This window comes from Carcharhinus amblyrhynchos, chromosome 21, assembly GCF_965287045.1.
Source record: "Carcharhinus amblyrhynchos chromosome 21, sCarAmb.v2.hapA, whole genome shotgun sequence".
NCBI classification, from domain to species: domain Eukaryota; kingdom Metazoa; phylum Chordata; class Chondrichthyes; order Carcharhiniformes; family Carcharhinidae; genus Carcharhinus; species Carcharhinus amblyrhynchos.
Window position 1 is genome coordinate 108,741 of NC_137344.1, and position 12,573 is coordinate 121,313.

At 44.3% G+C, this 12,573-nt stretch overlaps 1 protein-coding gene across 1 annotated transcript in view; it reads right to left on the reverse strand.

Moving 5' to 3' along the window:
• The window catches only part of LOC145356551 (glutamine-rich protein 2), a 175,229-nt gene that overhangs the window by 102,329 nt on the left and 60,327 nt on the right, over window positions 1-12,573 (reverse strand). Inside the window, exons 3-5 of the mRNA XM_080209314.1 lie at window positions 7,747-7,782; window positions 1,551-1,631; window positions 773-1,457 (exon numbers count right to left, since the gene is read on the reverse strand). Of these exons, the coding sequence (XP_080065440.1) occupies window positions 773-1,457; window positions 1,551-1,631; window positions 7,747-7,782 (802 nt within the window). The remainder of the gene's footprint in view (window positions 1-772; window positions 1,458-1,550; window positions 1,632-7,746; window positions 7,783-12,573) is intronic.

The following is a 12,573-nucleotide window of genomic DNA, read 5'->3' on the forward strand; positions in this document are numbered from 1 at the left end:
ACCCATGTAAAATACTCCAACTATAGCGTTTTCAGTCAATATTTGTCAAGTTAAAGTCCCCCATAACAACTACCCCGTTACTTTTGCTCCTATCCAGAATCATCTTTGCAATCCTTTCCTCTACATCTCTGGAACTTTTCGGAGGCCTATAGAAATCTCCCAATCAGATAACCTCCTTTCCTGTTTCTAACCTCAGCCCATACTACCTCAGTACGAGTCCTTATCAAACCTCCTTTCTGCCACTGTAATACTGTCCCTGATTAACAATGCCACACCACCGCCTCTGCTCTGACTGAAACCTGGAACCTGCAACAACCATTCCTGTCCTTGCGCTATCCATGTCTCTGAAATGGCCACAACATCGAAGTCCCAGGTACCAATCCAGGCTGCAAGTTCACACACCTTATTGCGTATGCTCCTGGCGTTGAATTATACGCACTTCAAACCACCCTCCCGCCTGCCAATACACTGCTGTGAACTAGAAACCTTATCCATAACCTCCCTATTCTCAACCTCCTGTACATTGGAGCTACAGTTCAGGTTCCCATCCCCCTTCTGAATCAGTTTAAACCCCCTGAATAGCATTGATGCTTACCCCCAAAATACCAGAGCTAAGATAGTGGGGCAAATAAGGGAGAACAAATGCTGAATAAAGCTAGCTAACCTCCAGAATTCTGAATGAATACACACAACCCTCATTCACCCCCTGTCCTACTTCCCCGCTGCACATGGCAGATTGGCAGCTGAGACCCAGACCTGTTCTTAAACTCACCGAAATTGGATAAGATTTTTTCAAGAGCAGATATCCGCTCCATCAAGGCAGGTTGGCTGTCAGCTATATGTCGGATACGCTGAAGAACTGACACAGTTTCGGGATGAAGCTGCGCCTCATTTCCACTCTCCATAAACGAGGCGATTTCTGGCAGTTCAATTTCAGATACTCTTAAAGAGCGGCGGCTTTGAGTTATTGATGCTTCTTCTGAAACTTTGATTGGAGCAGGGGAAGGCTGCTCTTTGATTGGAGCAGGGGAAGGCTGCTCTTTGATTGGAGCAGGGGAAGGCTGCTCTTTGATTGGAGCAGGGGAAGGCTGCTCTTTGATTGGAGCAGGGGAAGGCTGCTCTTTGATTGGAGCAGGGGAAGGCTGCTCTTTGATTGGAGCAGGGGAAGGCTGCTCTTTGATTGGAGCAGGGGAAGGCTGCTCTTTGATTGGAGCAGGGGAAGGCTGCTCTTTGATTGGAGCAGGGGAAGGCTCCTCTTTGATTGGAGCAGGGGAAGGCTCCTCTTTGATTGGAGCAGGGGAAGGCTCCTCTTTGATTGGAGCAGGGGAAGGCTCCTCTTTCTTTGGGATTTTACTGTCAGTCTCTTGGGAAACAAGTCCTTCAGCCGAAGGTTCAACTTTGACAGCTGGGGCCTGGTCAATGTCACTGAAATTTTCATTTGTTGGACTCAGTATAAACTATAGAGAATGAAAAGAACAAAAATGTTTCAAAAACGAGTCATCTTTAAACAGCGTGGAGAATTTAAAAACAATGAGAAACTTTGTGTTTACATCTTCATCCTTGGATTCCACCAGTGTATTCTGAAGAATCTGCCAGCTGACAAATTGCTGGAATTTCTCTGGAGTTTTATTCTGAAGGCAGAATACAGAATCATTATTCAGTCATTCATCAGCAAGAGGTAATATCTAATCTTTCAATGCTGCCAAAATATCTTAACTAAAGACTTGACCCCATTTGGAATTATCTCCAATCAACTGCATCTCTTTAATAAACATGAATTTTCCATGTGTCTGAGCGGTGAATGTCATGGAATGAGATACATGAAAGCTGCAGATAACTGGAGACTGGACATCTCTCACAAAATTCACAACAGACCCCTCAGAAATCCCAGTGCTTGGGAACTTCCTGGGAAATTTGAACTTCCAAATAGTAATTCCCCTGCTCTGCAGGAGTGAGTCTCCAACTCTGAGTTACAGTCAACAATGTTGGACAGGTGCCACTTACTTATCTGGGCAGTTATTCATGAAATGGCCTTATCGCTCATGCTGACTCCCAACTCTACCTGCCCACCAACCCCCAACTCTGCCTCCTCACTGACCCCAATTCTACCTTCCACTAACACCTCAACCCCACCCCCCCACCCCCCCAACCGCCACCCCCAACATGACTAACTCCATCTACCAACTCACTCCAACAATCTGGCATCCCCTCCTGATCAGGCTAGTGAACCCACAGCACACCTACCTATCCACTCAGCTACCTGCTGTCCTACCCACCTTCCACCTTACCCCTCAGTCATCTCACCCATTTACCTTACCACCCTAACCCCTCACCCACCCTGTTAGAGGGGTTTTGCACAACCTGGGGCTAAAAAAACTAATAGATTAATATAAATTAATTTAGAATGAATATACTATAGAAAGAATATATAAAGGTTTACTGGTGTTATGAAGATACAGTTTGCATAGAAACACATATAAGATCATAAGAAATAGGAGCAGGAGTCGGCCATCTAGCCCTTTGAGCCTGCCCTGCCATTCAATAAGATCATGGCTGATCTGAAGCGGATCAGTTCCACTTTCCCGCCCTCTCCCCATAACCCTTAATTCCCCTGTCTATCAAAAACCTATCTACCCGTGACTTAAATATATTTAGCGAGGTAGCCTCCACCACTTCAACGGGCAGAGAATTCCAGAGATTCACCACCCTTTGAGTGAAGAAGTTCCTCCTCAACTCTGATCTAAACTGCTCCCCCCTTATCTTGGGGCTGTGCCCTCTAGTCCTGCTATCCTTTCTAAGCGGGAAAAGTCTCTCTACCTCTACCCTATCCATCCCTTTCATTATCTTAAACGTCTCTATAAGATCCCCCCTCATCCTTCTAAACTCCAACGAGTACAGACCCAGTCTATTTAGTCTCCCTTCATAGTCTCCGGTATCAGCCTAGTGAACCTCCTCTGCACTCCTTCCAAGGCCAAAATATCCTTGCGCAAGTGCGGCGACCAAAACTGCACACAGTACTCCAGCTGCGGCTTCACCAGTGCCCTGTACAGTTGCAGCAAGACCTCCCTGCTTTTATATTCTATCCCCCTCGCGATAAAGGCCAACATTCCATTCACCTTCCTGACCACCTGCTGCACCTGCAGACTGGGTTTTTGCGACTCGTGCACAAGGACCCCCAGGTCCCTCTGCACCGTAGCATGCTGCAGCTTTTCACCCTTTAAATAGTAATCCCTTCTACTATTATTCCTGCCAAAGTGGATAACCTCACACTTGCTAACATTGTACTCCATCTGCCAGGTCCTTGCCCACTCGCTCAGCCTATCCAGATCCCTCTGCAGACTTTCCACAGCCTCCACGCAATTTGCTTTTCCACTCATCTTCGTGTCATCAGCAAATTTCGTTACCGTACACTCAGCCCCCTCCTCCAGATCATCTATATAAATGGTAAATAGCTGAGGCCCCAGCACCGATCCCTGCGGCACTCCACTCATCACCAACCGCCAATCAGAATAGCACCCATTGATACCCACTCTCTGCCTCCAATTAGACAGCCAATCCTCTATCCACGCTAACACCCTACCCCCAACTCCATGCACCCTAACCTTCTGTAGCAACCTTTTGTGAGGCACCTTATCAAACGCCTTTTGAAAATCGGGAAACACCACATCCACCGGTTCCCCTCTGTCTACCGCACTAGTCACATCCTCATAGAAATCCAATAAATTTGTCAAACACAACTTCCCCTTAACGAATCCGTGCTGCGTCTGCTCGATCAAACCATTCTTTTCTAGGTGTCTCGCTACTTCTTCTTTGATGACGGATTCTAGCATTTTTCCAACTACAGACATTAAACTAACCGGCCTATAATTCCCTGCCTTTTGTCTGCTACCTTTTTGAAACAACGGCGTAACATTAGCTGTTTTCCAATCTTCCAGCACTTCCCCGGAGTCCAGCGAAGTTTGGTAAATAATCACTAAGGCATCCAGTATCACCTCTGCCATTTCCTTCAGATCCCTGGGATGCATTCCATCTGGTCCTGGGGACTTGTCCACCATCAGTCCCATTAGTCTATCAAGCACTACCTCTCTAATGACAGTAATCGCAATCAGGCCCTCAACTCCTACCATCCTTCTATCTTTAATATCTGGCAAACTATTCGCGTCCTCCTCCGTGAAGACTGAGGCAAAAAACTTATTTAAAACCTCAGCCATTTCCTCATCTCCCCACCACTAAATCTCCCCCTCTCATCCTCTAAGGGTCCAACATTCACTCTAGCCAGCCTCCTCCTCTTTATATATTTGTAAAATCTCTTACTGTCCTTTTTTATATTTAGTGCTAGTTTAGCTTCATAGTCTATCCTTCCTTTCTTTATCAACTTCTTCGTCATTCTTTGTTGATTTTTAAACCTTTCCCAATCTTCTAATTGCCCCTGTTATAACCACTGTTGGAGAATTTAGGCATGTATTTTTTGAAAACATATTGTATTCTGTACACCTTGGCTAATGTAAGTAGTATCACAACACCAGTTTAAAGTCCAACAGATTTATTTGGTAGCACGAGCTTTTGCAGTGCCAGCCCTTCATCAGGTGAGTGATGAGTTTCATTCAAGGGCATGATGGGATACAGCTGAGCAAGAAGAACCTCATTCCTTGAACAATACAGCTATTGAGAACTCTCTGGTCAGTGTGGGCTTTAGAACATAGAACATAGAACATAAAACATTACAGCGCAGAACAGGCCCTTCGGCCCACGATGTTGCGCCGACCAGTTAAAAAAACAATGACCCTCTAACCTAAACCAATCCCTTTTCATCCATAAACCTATCCACGGATCTCTTAAACGCCCCCAAACTAGGCGCATTTACAACTGCAGCAGGCAGGGCATTCCAATCCCTCACCACCCTCTGGGTAAAGAACCTACCCCTGACATCCGTCCTATAATTACCCCCCCTTAATTTAAAGCTATGCTCCCTTGTGCTAGTTTTCTCCATCCGAGGAAAAAGGCTATCACTATCCACCCTATCTAAACCTCTAATCATCTTATATGTTTCAATAAGGTCCCCTCTTAGCCGCCTTCTTTCCAGCGAAAACAACCCCAAATCCCTCAGCCTCTCCTCATAGGACCTCCCCTCCATACCAGGCAACATCCTGGTAAACCTCCTCTGCACCCTCTCCAAAGCCTCCACATCCTTCCTACAATGTGGGGACCAGAACTGCACACAATACTCCAAGTGCGGCCGCACCAGAGTTGTGTACAGTTGCAACATGACACTGCAGCTCCTAAATTCAATCCCCCTACCAATAAACGCCAAGACACCGTATGCCTTCTTAACAACCTTATCTACTTGATTCCCAACTTTCAGGGATCAATGTTCACAGACACCTAGATCCCTCTGTTCATCCACACTATTCAGAGTCCTCCCGTTAGCCCTATACTCAACACATCTGTTATTCCTGCCAAAGTGAATTACCTCACACTTCTTTCTTTAAAAAGAACAAGTTTCCCAGACAGTATAATGAATAGAATAATTACATTTTTGTGATAAGGGGTTGATAAGTAGACAGTGGGAAAAAAACTTTTGAACTCTACAAATTTATATATTCTCATGAGTCATGCGAGTGTACCTTTAAGTTTTTTGTTAAAATCATGCAGCCTATATCTTCAGTGATGTCACTGGGATGGAGCTAAGCTGTGGCAGTCAGGTGATAGGGGCTTTTCCTTTTGGTTTGGGAAGCAGTTTAGCAGCAAGCTAAAAAGCAGTCACACTCTCTGTGCGGTTCTGCCTTAAAACTGTTTTGGGAAAGAGATTCAACTACAACCTCGTCTGAGTTTCTTCACGAGGGATTTTCACACTCAATCCAGGTGGTGGGATTCCTGTAACAAGTGGGCATTAACCTATGCTGCATTGTGTTTATTTGGAGGGTTGTGAGAATCGGATGTTGGCTTTGGTAAGAGCACATTATTTCCTTCGGAGTTATATATTATTGTGTTTCTTGTTTGTAATCATTAAAAGTTCTCGCTAAGTTTCTTACTATACATGTCAACAATATTCTTAATTAAACTTTGTTTTTGATAAAAGCTTCTCGTGGGTCAGTTGAATCACACCTGAAGTGAAACCTTGTGTTCATCCTTGCAAAATTCAATGATGTTACAGGTCAGGTGAGCTTCATAGGACACCCTGAAGTATCCAACCTGGATTTTAACACATGCTGCCAGAGAGTAGAATGTTATTGGCCAAGGTAAATGATTCATTCTAAAATGATTGGCTTACATCCAGCGAGGATGAACAAAAGAGGCAGGTAAATTTGGAGGGCTTTGTCTGGCTCTAAATGATTTTTAAAAAATGTATAATTGCATTATTGATAACAATGCACCTTTGAATAATCTGGGCTTCCTCAATTCTCCCACATGCACGGACCAGGCCTGGGCAAGAAAATACATCCTCAACTAGAATTACCGTCTCTGTGAGTTCTTTGTAATAAAGAGAAATCTTGCACATGAAAGACAGCAGAATATATCGGTCTCTGAAAATCCCCTCTCCCACTCTAGCCCCTCACTCTCCCACTCTATTCTCTTACAAACTCACTTTCTGTCTTTAGCTGTTCAGCTTGTGAGAAATGTTGCAATGGTTCTGGACCAATTCCTTGGCCTTAACTCTCCTCCCTCTCTCCTTCCAGTATTGCTGAGTGGGCTCTGCTTCTCTCCCTCTATGAAACTGTTGCTGAGGTTGCACCTGGCCCTTTATCTCCCTCCAATGTGCAACTTAACATGTTTCACAGGGCAGGGAATGAGCCACAATCTGAACATCAAAGAGCCATGTGTGGCTTGCAACACCCCTGTCTCTCAACATATGCTGCTACCTCCAATGATTTATGTATACTTACCCCCAAGGTCCCTCTGCTCCTGAAGAGTTGTATCCATTATTTTATACTGGGGGGATTTTACTGGCAGTGTATGTCCCAAGACCAGAAATTCCCTTCCGAGGTCAACAGATCTTTAAATATCTGGCAGATTTTCTGTCCCGCCCACTACAATTCCAGCAGTGGGTGGGATGGGAAACTTCTGACCATTGCCCCTCCATGTTCTTCTGACCAAAACACATCACCTCACACTTCTCCCCATTGAACTTCATCTGCCACCATATCAGCCCACCAACCTGTCCACGTCCTTTTGTAGTTCACACTATCCTCCAAGTTCTGAATTATCCACAAGCTTTGCCTTACACACCGATTCCCTTTCTAGATATCTCCATCCATTTTCAATGTTCATGTCTGACTTACATTCCTGTGAAACACTTTGGGATGTTTTACCACATTAAAGGTGCTATTTAAATGCAGGCTTGGAGAGTCGGTGTTGATGCTGGGATGCTGTTAACTCAGTCAGTTCCAGAAGAGAACTGCAACCATTTTTGACAGGGAAAACAGGTGAGACTGAGGAAGCAGCAGGGGAGTGTGATATTAATTCCAGTCCTTTGAGCGTCTGCATCTTTCCATCATTCTATATTTCCTACAATCACTGGCTTCATAAAGAATTTAATATTCCAGCTGTTTGCGCTTTTGGAAGCATCAGCAGCGAATTTCAGCTTCCTCCTGTTCTCCGCAATAACATTCAGAGTTATGACCTTTGAAATGTAAGGATTTAACAAAAGCCCGGGCGTCGGTATCTAACAGCAATTCCTTCATCTATCATCAATTGTCTGGTACAAGAAACAGGAAATGAACTTTCAAACCCAAATGACATCCTCACCAATAGCTCATTTATCAAATTGATATCAGTGGCTACCTGCAACAGACAAGAGAGAAACAGGTGAATAAACATGTGTTTCTGAAACAGAATTCTCTATTGCAATAACGGAAGGCTAAATTCAACTGTTCCCAAAAGACTTCAAACTTTCACGTGAATTTTATTCTCTGGTTACAACACATTTTAACAGAGTCTAACACAGTCCATAATGCCCAATAATTCAAAAAATGATGCATTGTGAATGCTTTGCATTGTGTTCATGAGATCAGAGCAGTATCGGGGTGGTGGTTGGGGGGGGGTGTCGGGAGGTCGGGGAAGGGGGTCGGGAGGGAGGTGAGGGAAGCCGTCTCAATCTCCAGATCTGGTTAAGGGTGACAGTGATACTCTCTCCTGCTATAGACAGTTGGTACAGTTGGTTCTGCTGCCGCTGTGTGTGTTACTGCGATTATTCTGCAGCAACTTACAGTCCTCATTAGGTTTGCTGGCCAGTTTGGGGAAATATTGCCCCTGTTGTTAAGTTTCTTCCAACTTGGAAAGCAGGAATTCAGTATTGGAACTTTGGAGCGAATCCTGGGACAGTGCTGCATCCTGTGAACACAGCATTGGTCAAGGTGACAGAGCAACACTGAAATTCAAGGATCACTCAGTAGAAACTCTGTTAATAGATGAGGTCTGCAGGGTTACCTCACTCTGCTCTGTGTCAGTAGCGGTAGCTGTGACAGTCCATGGGCTTGTAATGAATGTTGGTGGTCAGTGTATCACCAGAAATGGAGGCAGAGGTGTTGGTAAAGTGTCAAAGATGGACTCGGGAAGGTGAGAGAAGGGTGGAATTTGGAAGTAAAATCGGTAAATGTTTCCAGGTCCAGAAGACAGCATGAATAGGAATGAATGATCCCATTGTCCTTGGTGTCCTCTGGATGGCTTAATGTTCCTCAGAGCCCAGTAAACATCTGCTGAAATCACTCTGGTAATTGGGATGAATGCAGCTGCAAACTCCCAGACTGAGAGAAATTACCTGGAATCCTGCCAAGGTCAGCACCTTCTGCATTTCTCCAAACGCACTGAACCCTAAATTCCAAGCAGTTTCTCCGATTGGAATAAACTAACAACACGCAGCAGAAATAAAATGTTCAGGAGTCAGGGGAAGTGATGAAGATTTTCGGCACTATTTGGTGAATGTTATTGACATGTTGAACATTTAGAACGGTGAATTAATTTCTGCCTTCTTTCAGATATTAAACCAAAGTCCTATTTGCCCTCTCAAGTGGACTAGAAGGTCCCATAATGCTGGTGGAAGATGAGCAGTGAAGTGTCCTGGCCAATTTTATCATAAAATCAAGATTCCAAAAACAGATTAATTGCTCATCATCACTGTGTTCTTTATGGGATTCTGCTGTGCACAAATTGGTATTGTAATATACTCTGAGAACAAATAGGTGAACTCCAGAAGTTGTTTATTCCTGTTTGGTGCAAGAGTGGAAAGGGAATTGTGGCCAAACCATGGATTACATGGGAAAATAGAGATAGTATCAGATTCAAGGGAGAAACATACAAAATGGCAAGAAAAAGCAATAGGCCTGAGGATTGGGATCAGTTTAAAATTCAGCAAAGGAGGACTAAGGGATTGAATAAGAAGGGAAAAATAGAGTATGAAAGTAAACTAGTGGGAAACAAACACTGACTAAAAGTTTCTATAGATATTTGAAGAGAGAAAGATTAACAAAAATGAATGTTGGCCCCTTACCATCAGAACAGAGAATTTATAACAGGGAATAAAGAAACGGCTGAGGAATTAAATCTGTCCTTTGCTTCAGTCTTCACAAAGACATGAATAATGTACCAGGAGTGCTGAGAGAAAGATGTTTTAGTGAGGAGCTGAGGGAAATCAGCATTAGGAGAGAAATGGTTTTGGGGAAATTGATGGGATTGAAGGTGGATAAATCTCCAGGTCCGGATAATCTTCATCCCAGAGAACTGAAGGAAGTGACCCTGGAAATAGTAGATCCATTGGTGGTTATTTTCCAAAATTCTTTGGGTTCTGGAATAGTTCCTACAGATTGGAGAGTAGCGAATGTAAATTATTCAAAAAGGGAGGTAGCGAGAAAGGAGGGAACTACAGACCAGTGAGCCTAACGTCGGTACTGGGGAAGTTGCAAGAGTCCATTGTCAAGGATTTCATAACTCAGCATTTGGAAGGCAGTGGTATAATCAGACAAAGTCAGCATGGATTTACAAAAGCGAAATCATACTTGATGAATCTATTGGAATTTTTTGAGGATGTAACTAGTGGAGCTCACCAAGGAGAGCCAGTGGATGTGGTTTATTCAGAAGGCTTTTGACAAGGTCTCACATAACAGACTACGATGTAAAGTTAAAGCACATGGGATTGCAGGTAATGTCTTGAGATGAATAGAAAGCTGGTTAGCAGATAGGAAGCAAAGAGTTGGCATAAATGGGTCTTTTTCTGATTGGCAGTCAGTGACTAGTGGAGTTTCACAGGGACCTGTGCTGGGACCCAATTATTCACATTATATATTAATGATTTGGAAGAGGGAACTGAATGTATCATCTGTAAATGCGGAGATAATACAAAGTTGGGTGGGAGGGTGAACTGTGAGGAGGATACAGAGATGGGAGTGGGATAGCTTGATCTTGGGTTCGGATATAGCTCGACACAACATCGAGAGCTGAAGGGCCTGTACTGTGCTGTACTGTTCTATGTTCTATATGCTTCAGTGTGATTTGGACAGGCTGAGTGTGTGGGTATCTGCATGGCAGATGCAGTATAATGTGGATAAATGTGAGGTCACTCACTTTGGTAACAATAATAGGAAGACATTATTATTTGAATGGGTGTAAATTGAGAGATGGGGATATTCAGCGAGACCTTGGAGTCCTCGTGTATCAGTCACTGAAAGTAAGTGTGCAGACACAGCAGGCAGTAAAGAAGGCAAACGGTATGTTGATTTGTTATTGCCACATGTATTAACATACAGTGAAAAGTATTGTTTCTTGCGCGCTGCACGGCAAAGCATACCATTCATAGAGAAGGAAACGAAAGAATGTAGAATGTCATGTTACAGTCATAGCTAGGGTGTAGAGAAAGATCAACTTAATGCAAGTTAAGTCCATTCAAAAGTCTGACAGCAGCAGGGAAGAAGCTGTTCTTGAGTTGGTTGATACGTGACCTCAGACTTTTGTATCTTTTTCTCATCGGAAGAAGGTGGAAGAGAGAATGTCTTGGGTGTGTGGGATCCTTAATTATCCCGGCTGCTTTTCCGAGGCAGGGGCAAGTATAGACAGAGTCAAGGATGGGAGATTGGTTTGTGTGATGGATTGGGCTACATTCATGACTTTTTGTAGTTCCTTGTGGTCTTGGGCAGAGCAGGAGCCCAGACCGAGCTGTGATACAACCAGAAAGAATGCTTTCTATGGGGCATCTGTAAAAGTTGGTGAGAGTCATAGCTGACATGCCAAATTTCCTTAGACTTCTGAGAAAGTAGAGGCATAAGTGGGCTTTCTTAACTATAGTGTTGGCATGCGGGGGGGAGGAACCAGGACAGGTTGTTGGTGATCTGGACACCTAAAAACATGAAGCTCTTGACCATTTCTACTTTGTCCGTGTTGATGTAGACAGGGGCATGTTCTCCACTATGGTGGTGTCATCAGCAAACTTGAAAATCGAATTGGAGAGGAATTTGTCCAGTCATGGGTGTATACGGAGTATGGAAGGGGGCTGAGAACACAACCTTGTGGGGCACCGGTGTTGAGTATAATTGTGGAGGAGGTGGTGTTGCCTATCCTTACTGATTTGTGGTCTGTGAGTTAGGAAGTTCGGGATCCAGTCACAGGGAGGAACCGAGGCCCAGATGACAGTTTGGAGTTGAGTTTCATGAGAATAATGGTGTTGAAGGCTGAGCTGTAGTCAATAAATAGGAGTCTGACATAGGTGTCCTTGTTATGTTGTTGTTCCAGGGTTAAGTGCAGGGCCAGGGAGATGGTGTCTGCTGTGGATCTGTTGCGGCGGTCGGCAAACTAGTGGATGCAGGTATCTGGGAGGCTGGAATTGATTAGCACCATAACTAGCATTTCACAGTGATGGATGTCAGAGCCACTGACCAATAGTCATTAAGGCACACTGCTCGGTTTTTCTTAGGTACAGGGATGATGGTCATCATCTTGAAGCAGATAGGGACCTCAGATCGTTGTAAAGAGAGGATTGTTGGCTTTCATAGCGAGAGGATTTGAGTATAGGGATAGGGATGTTTTGCTGCAATTGTACAGGGCGTTGGTGAGGCCACACCTGGAGTATTGTGTGCAGTTTTGGTCTCCTTATCTGAGGAAGGATGTCCTTGCTATAGAGAGAGCGCAGCGAGGGTTTACCAGGCTGATTCCTGGGATGGCAGGTCTGTCATATGAGGAGAGATTAAGTCGATTAGGATTATATTCACTGGAGAGGATCTCACTGAAATTTTAGACAGGGTACATTCAAAAAGAATGTTCCCGATGGTGGGGGGAGTCCAGAAGTAGGGGTTATAGTTTGAGGATAAGGGGTAAACCTTTTAGAACTGAGGTGAGGAGAAATTTCTTCACCCAGAGGGTGGGGAATGTGTGGAATTCACTCCCACAGAAAGTAGTTGTGTGATTTCAAGAATGGGCTAACAGGATCGAGGGATATGGGGGGAAGGGGGTATCAGGATATTGAATTTGACGATCAGCCATGATCGAGATGAATGGCGGAGCAGGCTCGAAGGGCTGAATGGCCTCCTCCTGCTTCTCGTTTCTATGTTTCTATTAATGAAACAATGCAGTTACTTGGAATAGCTCAGA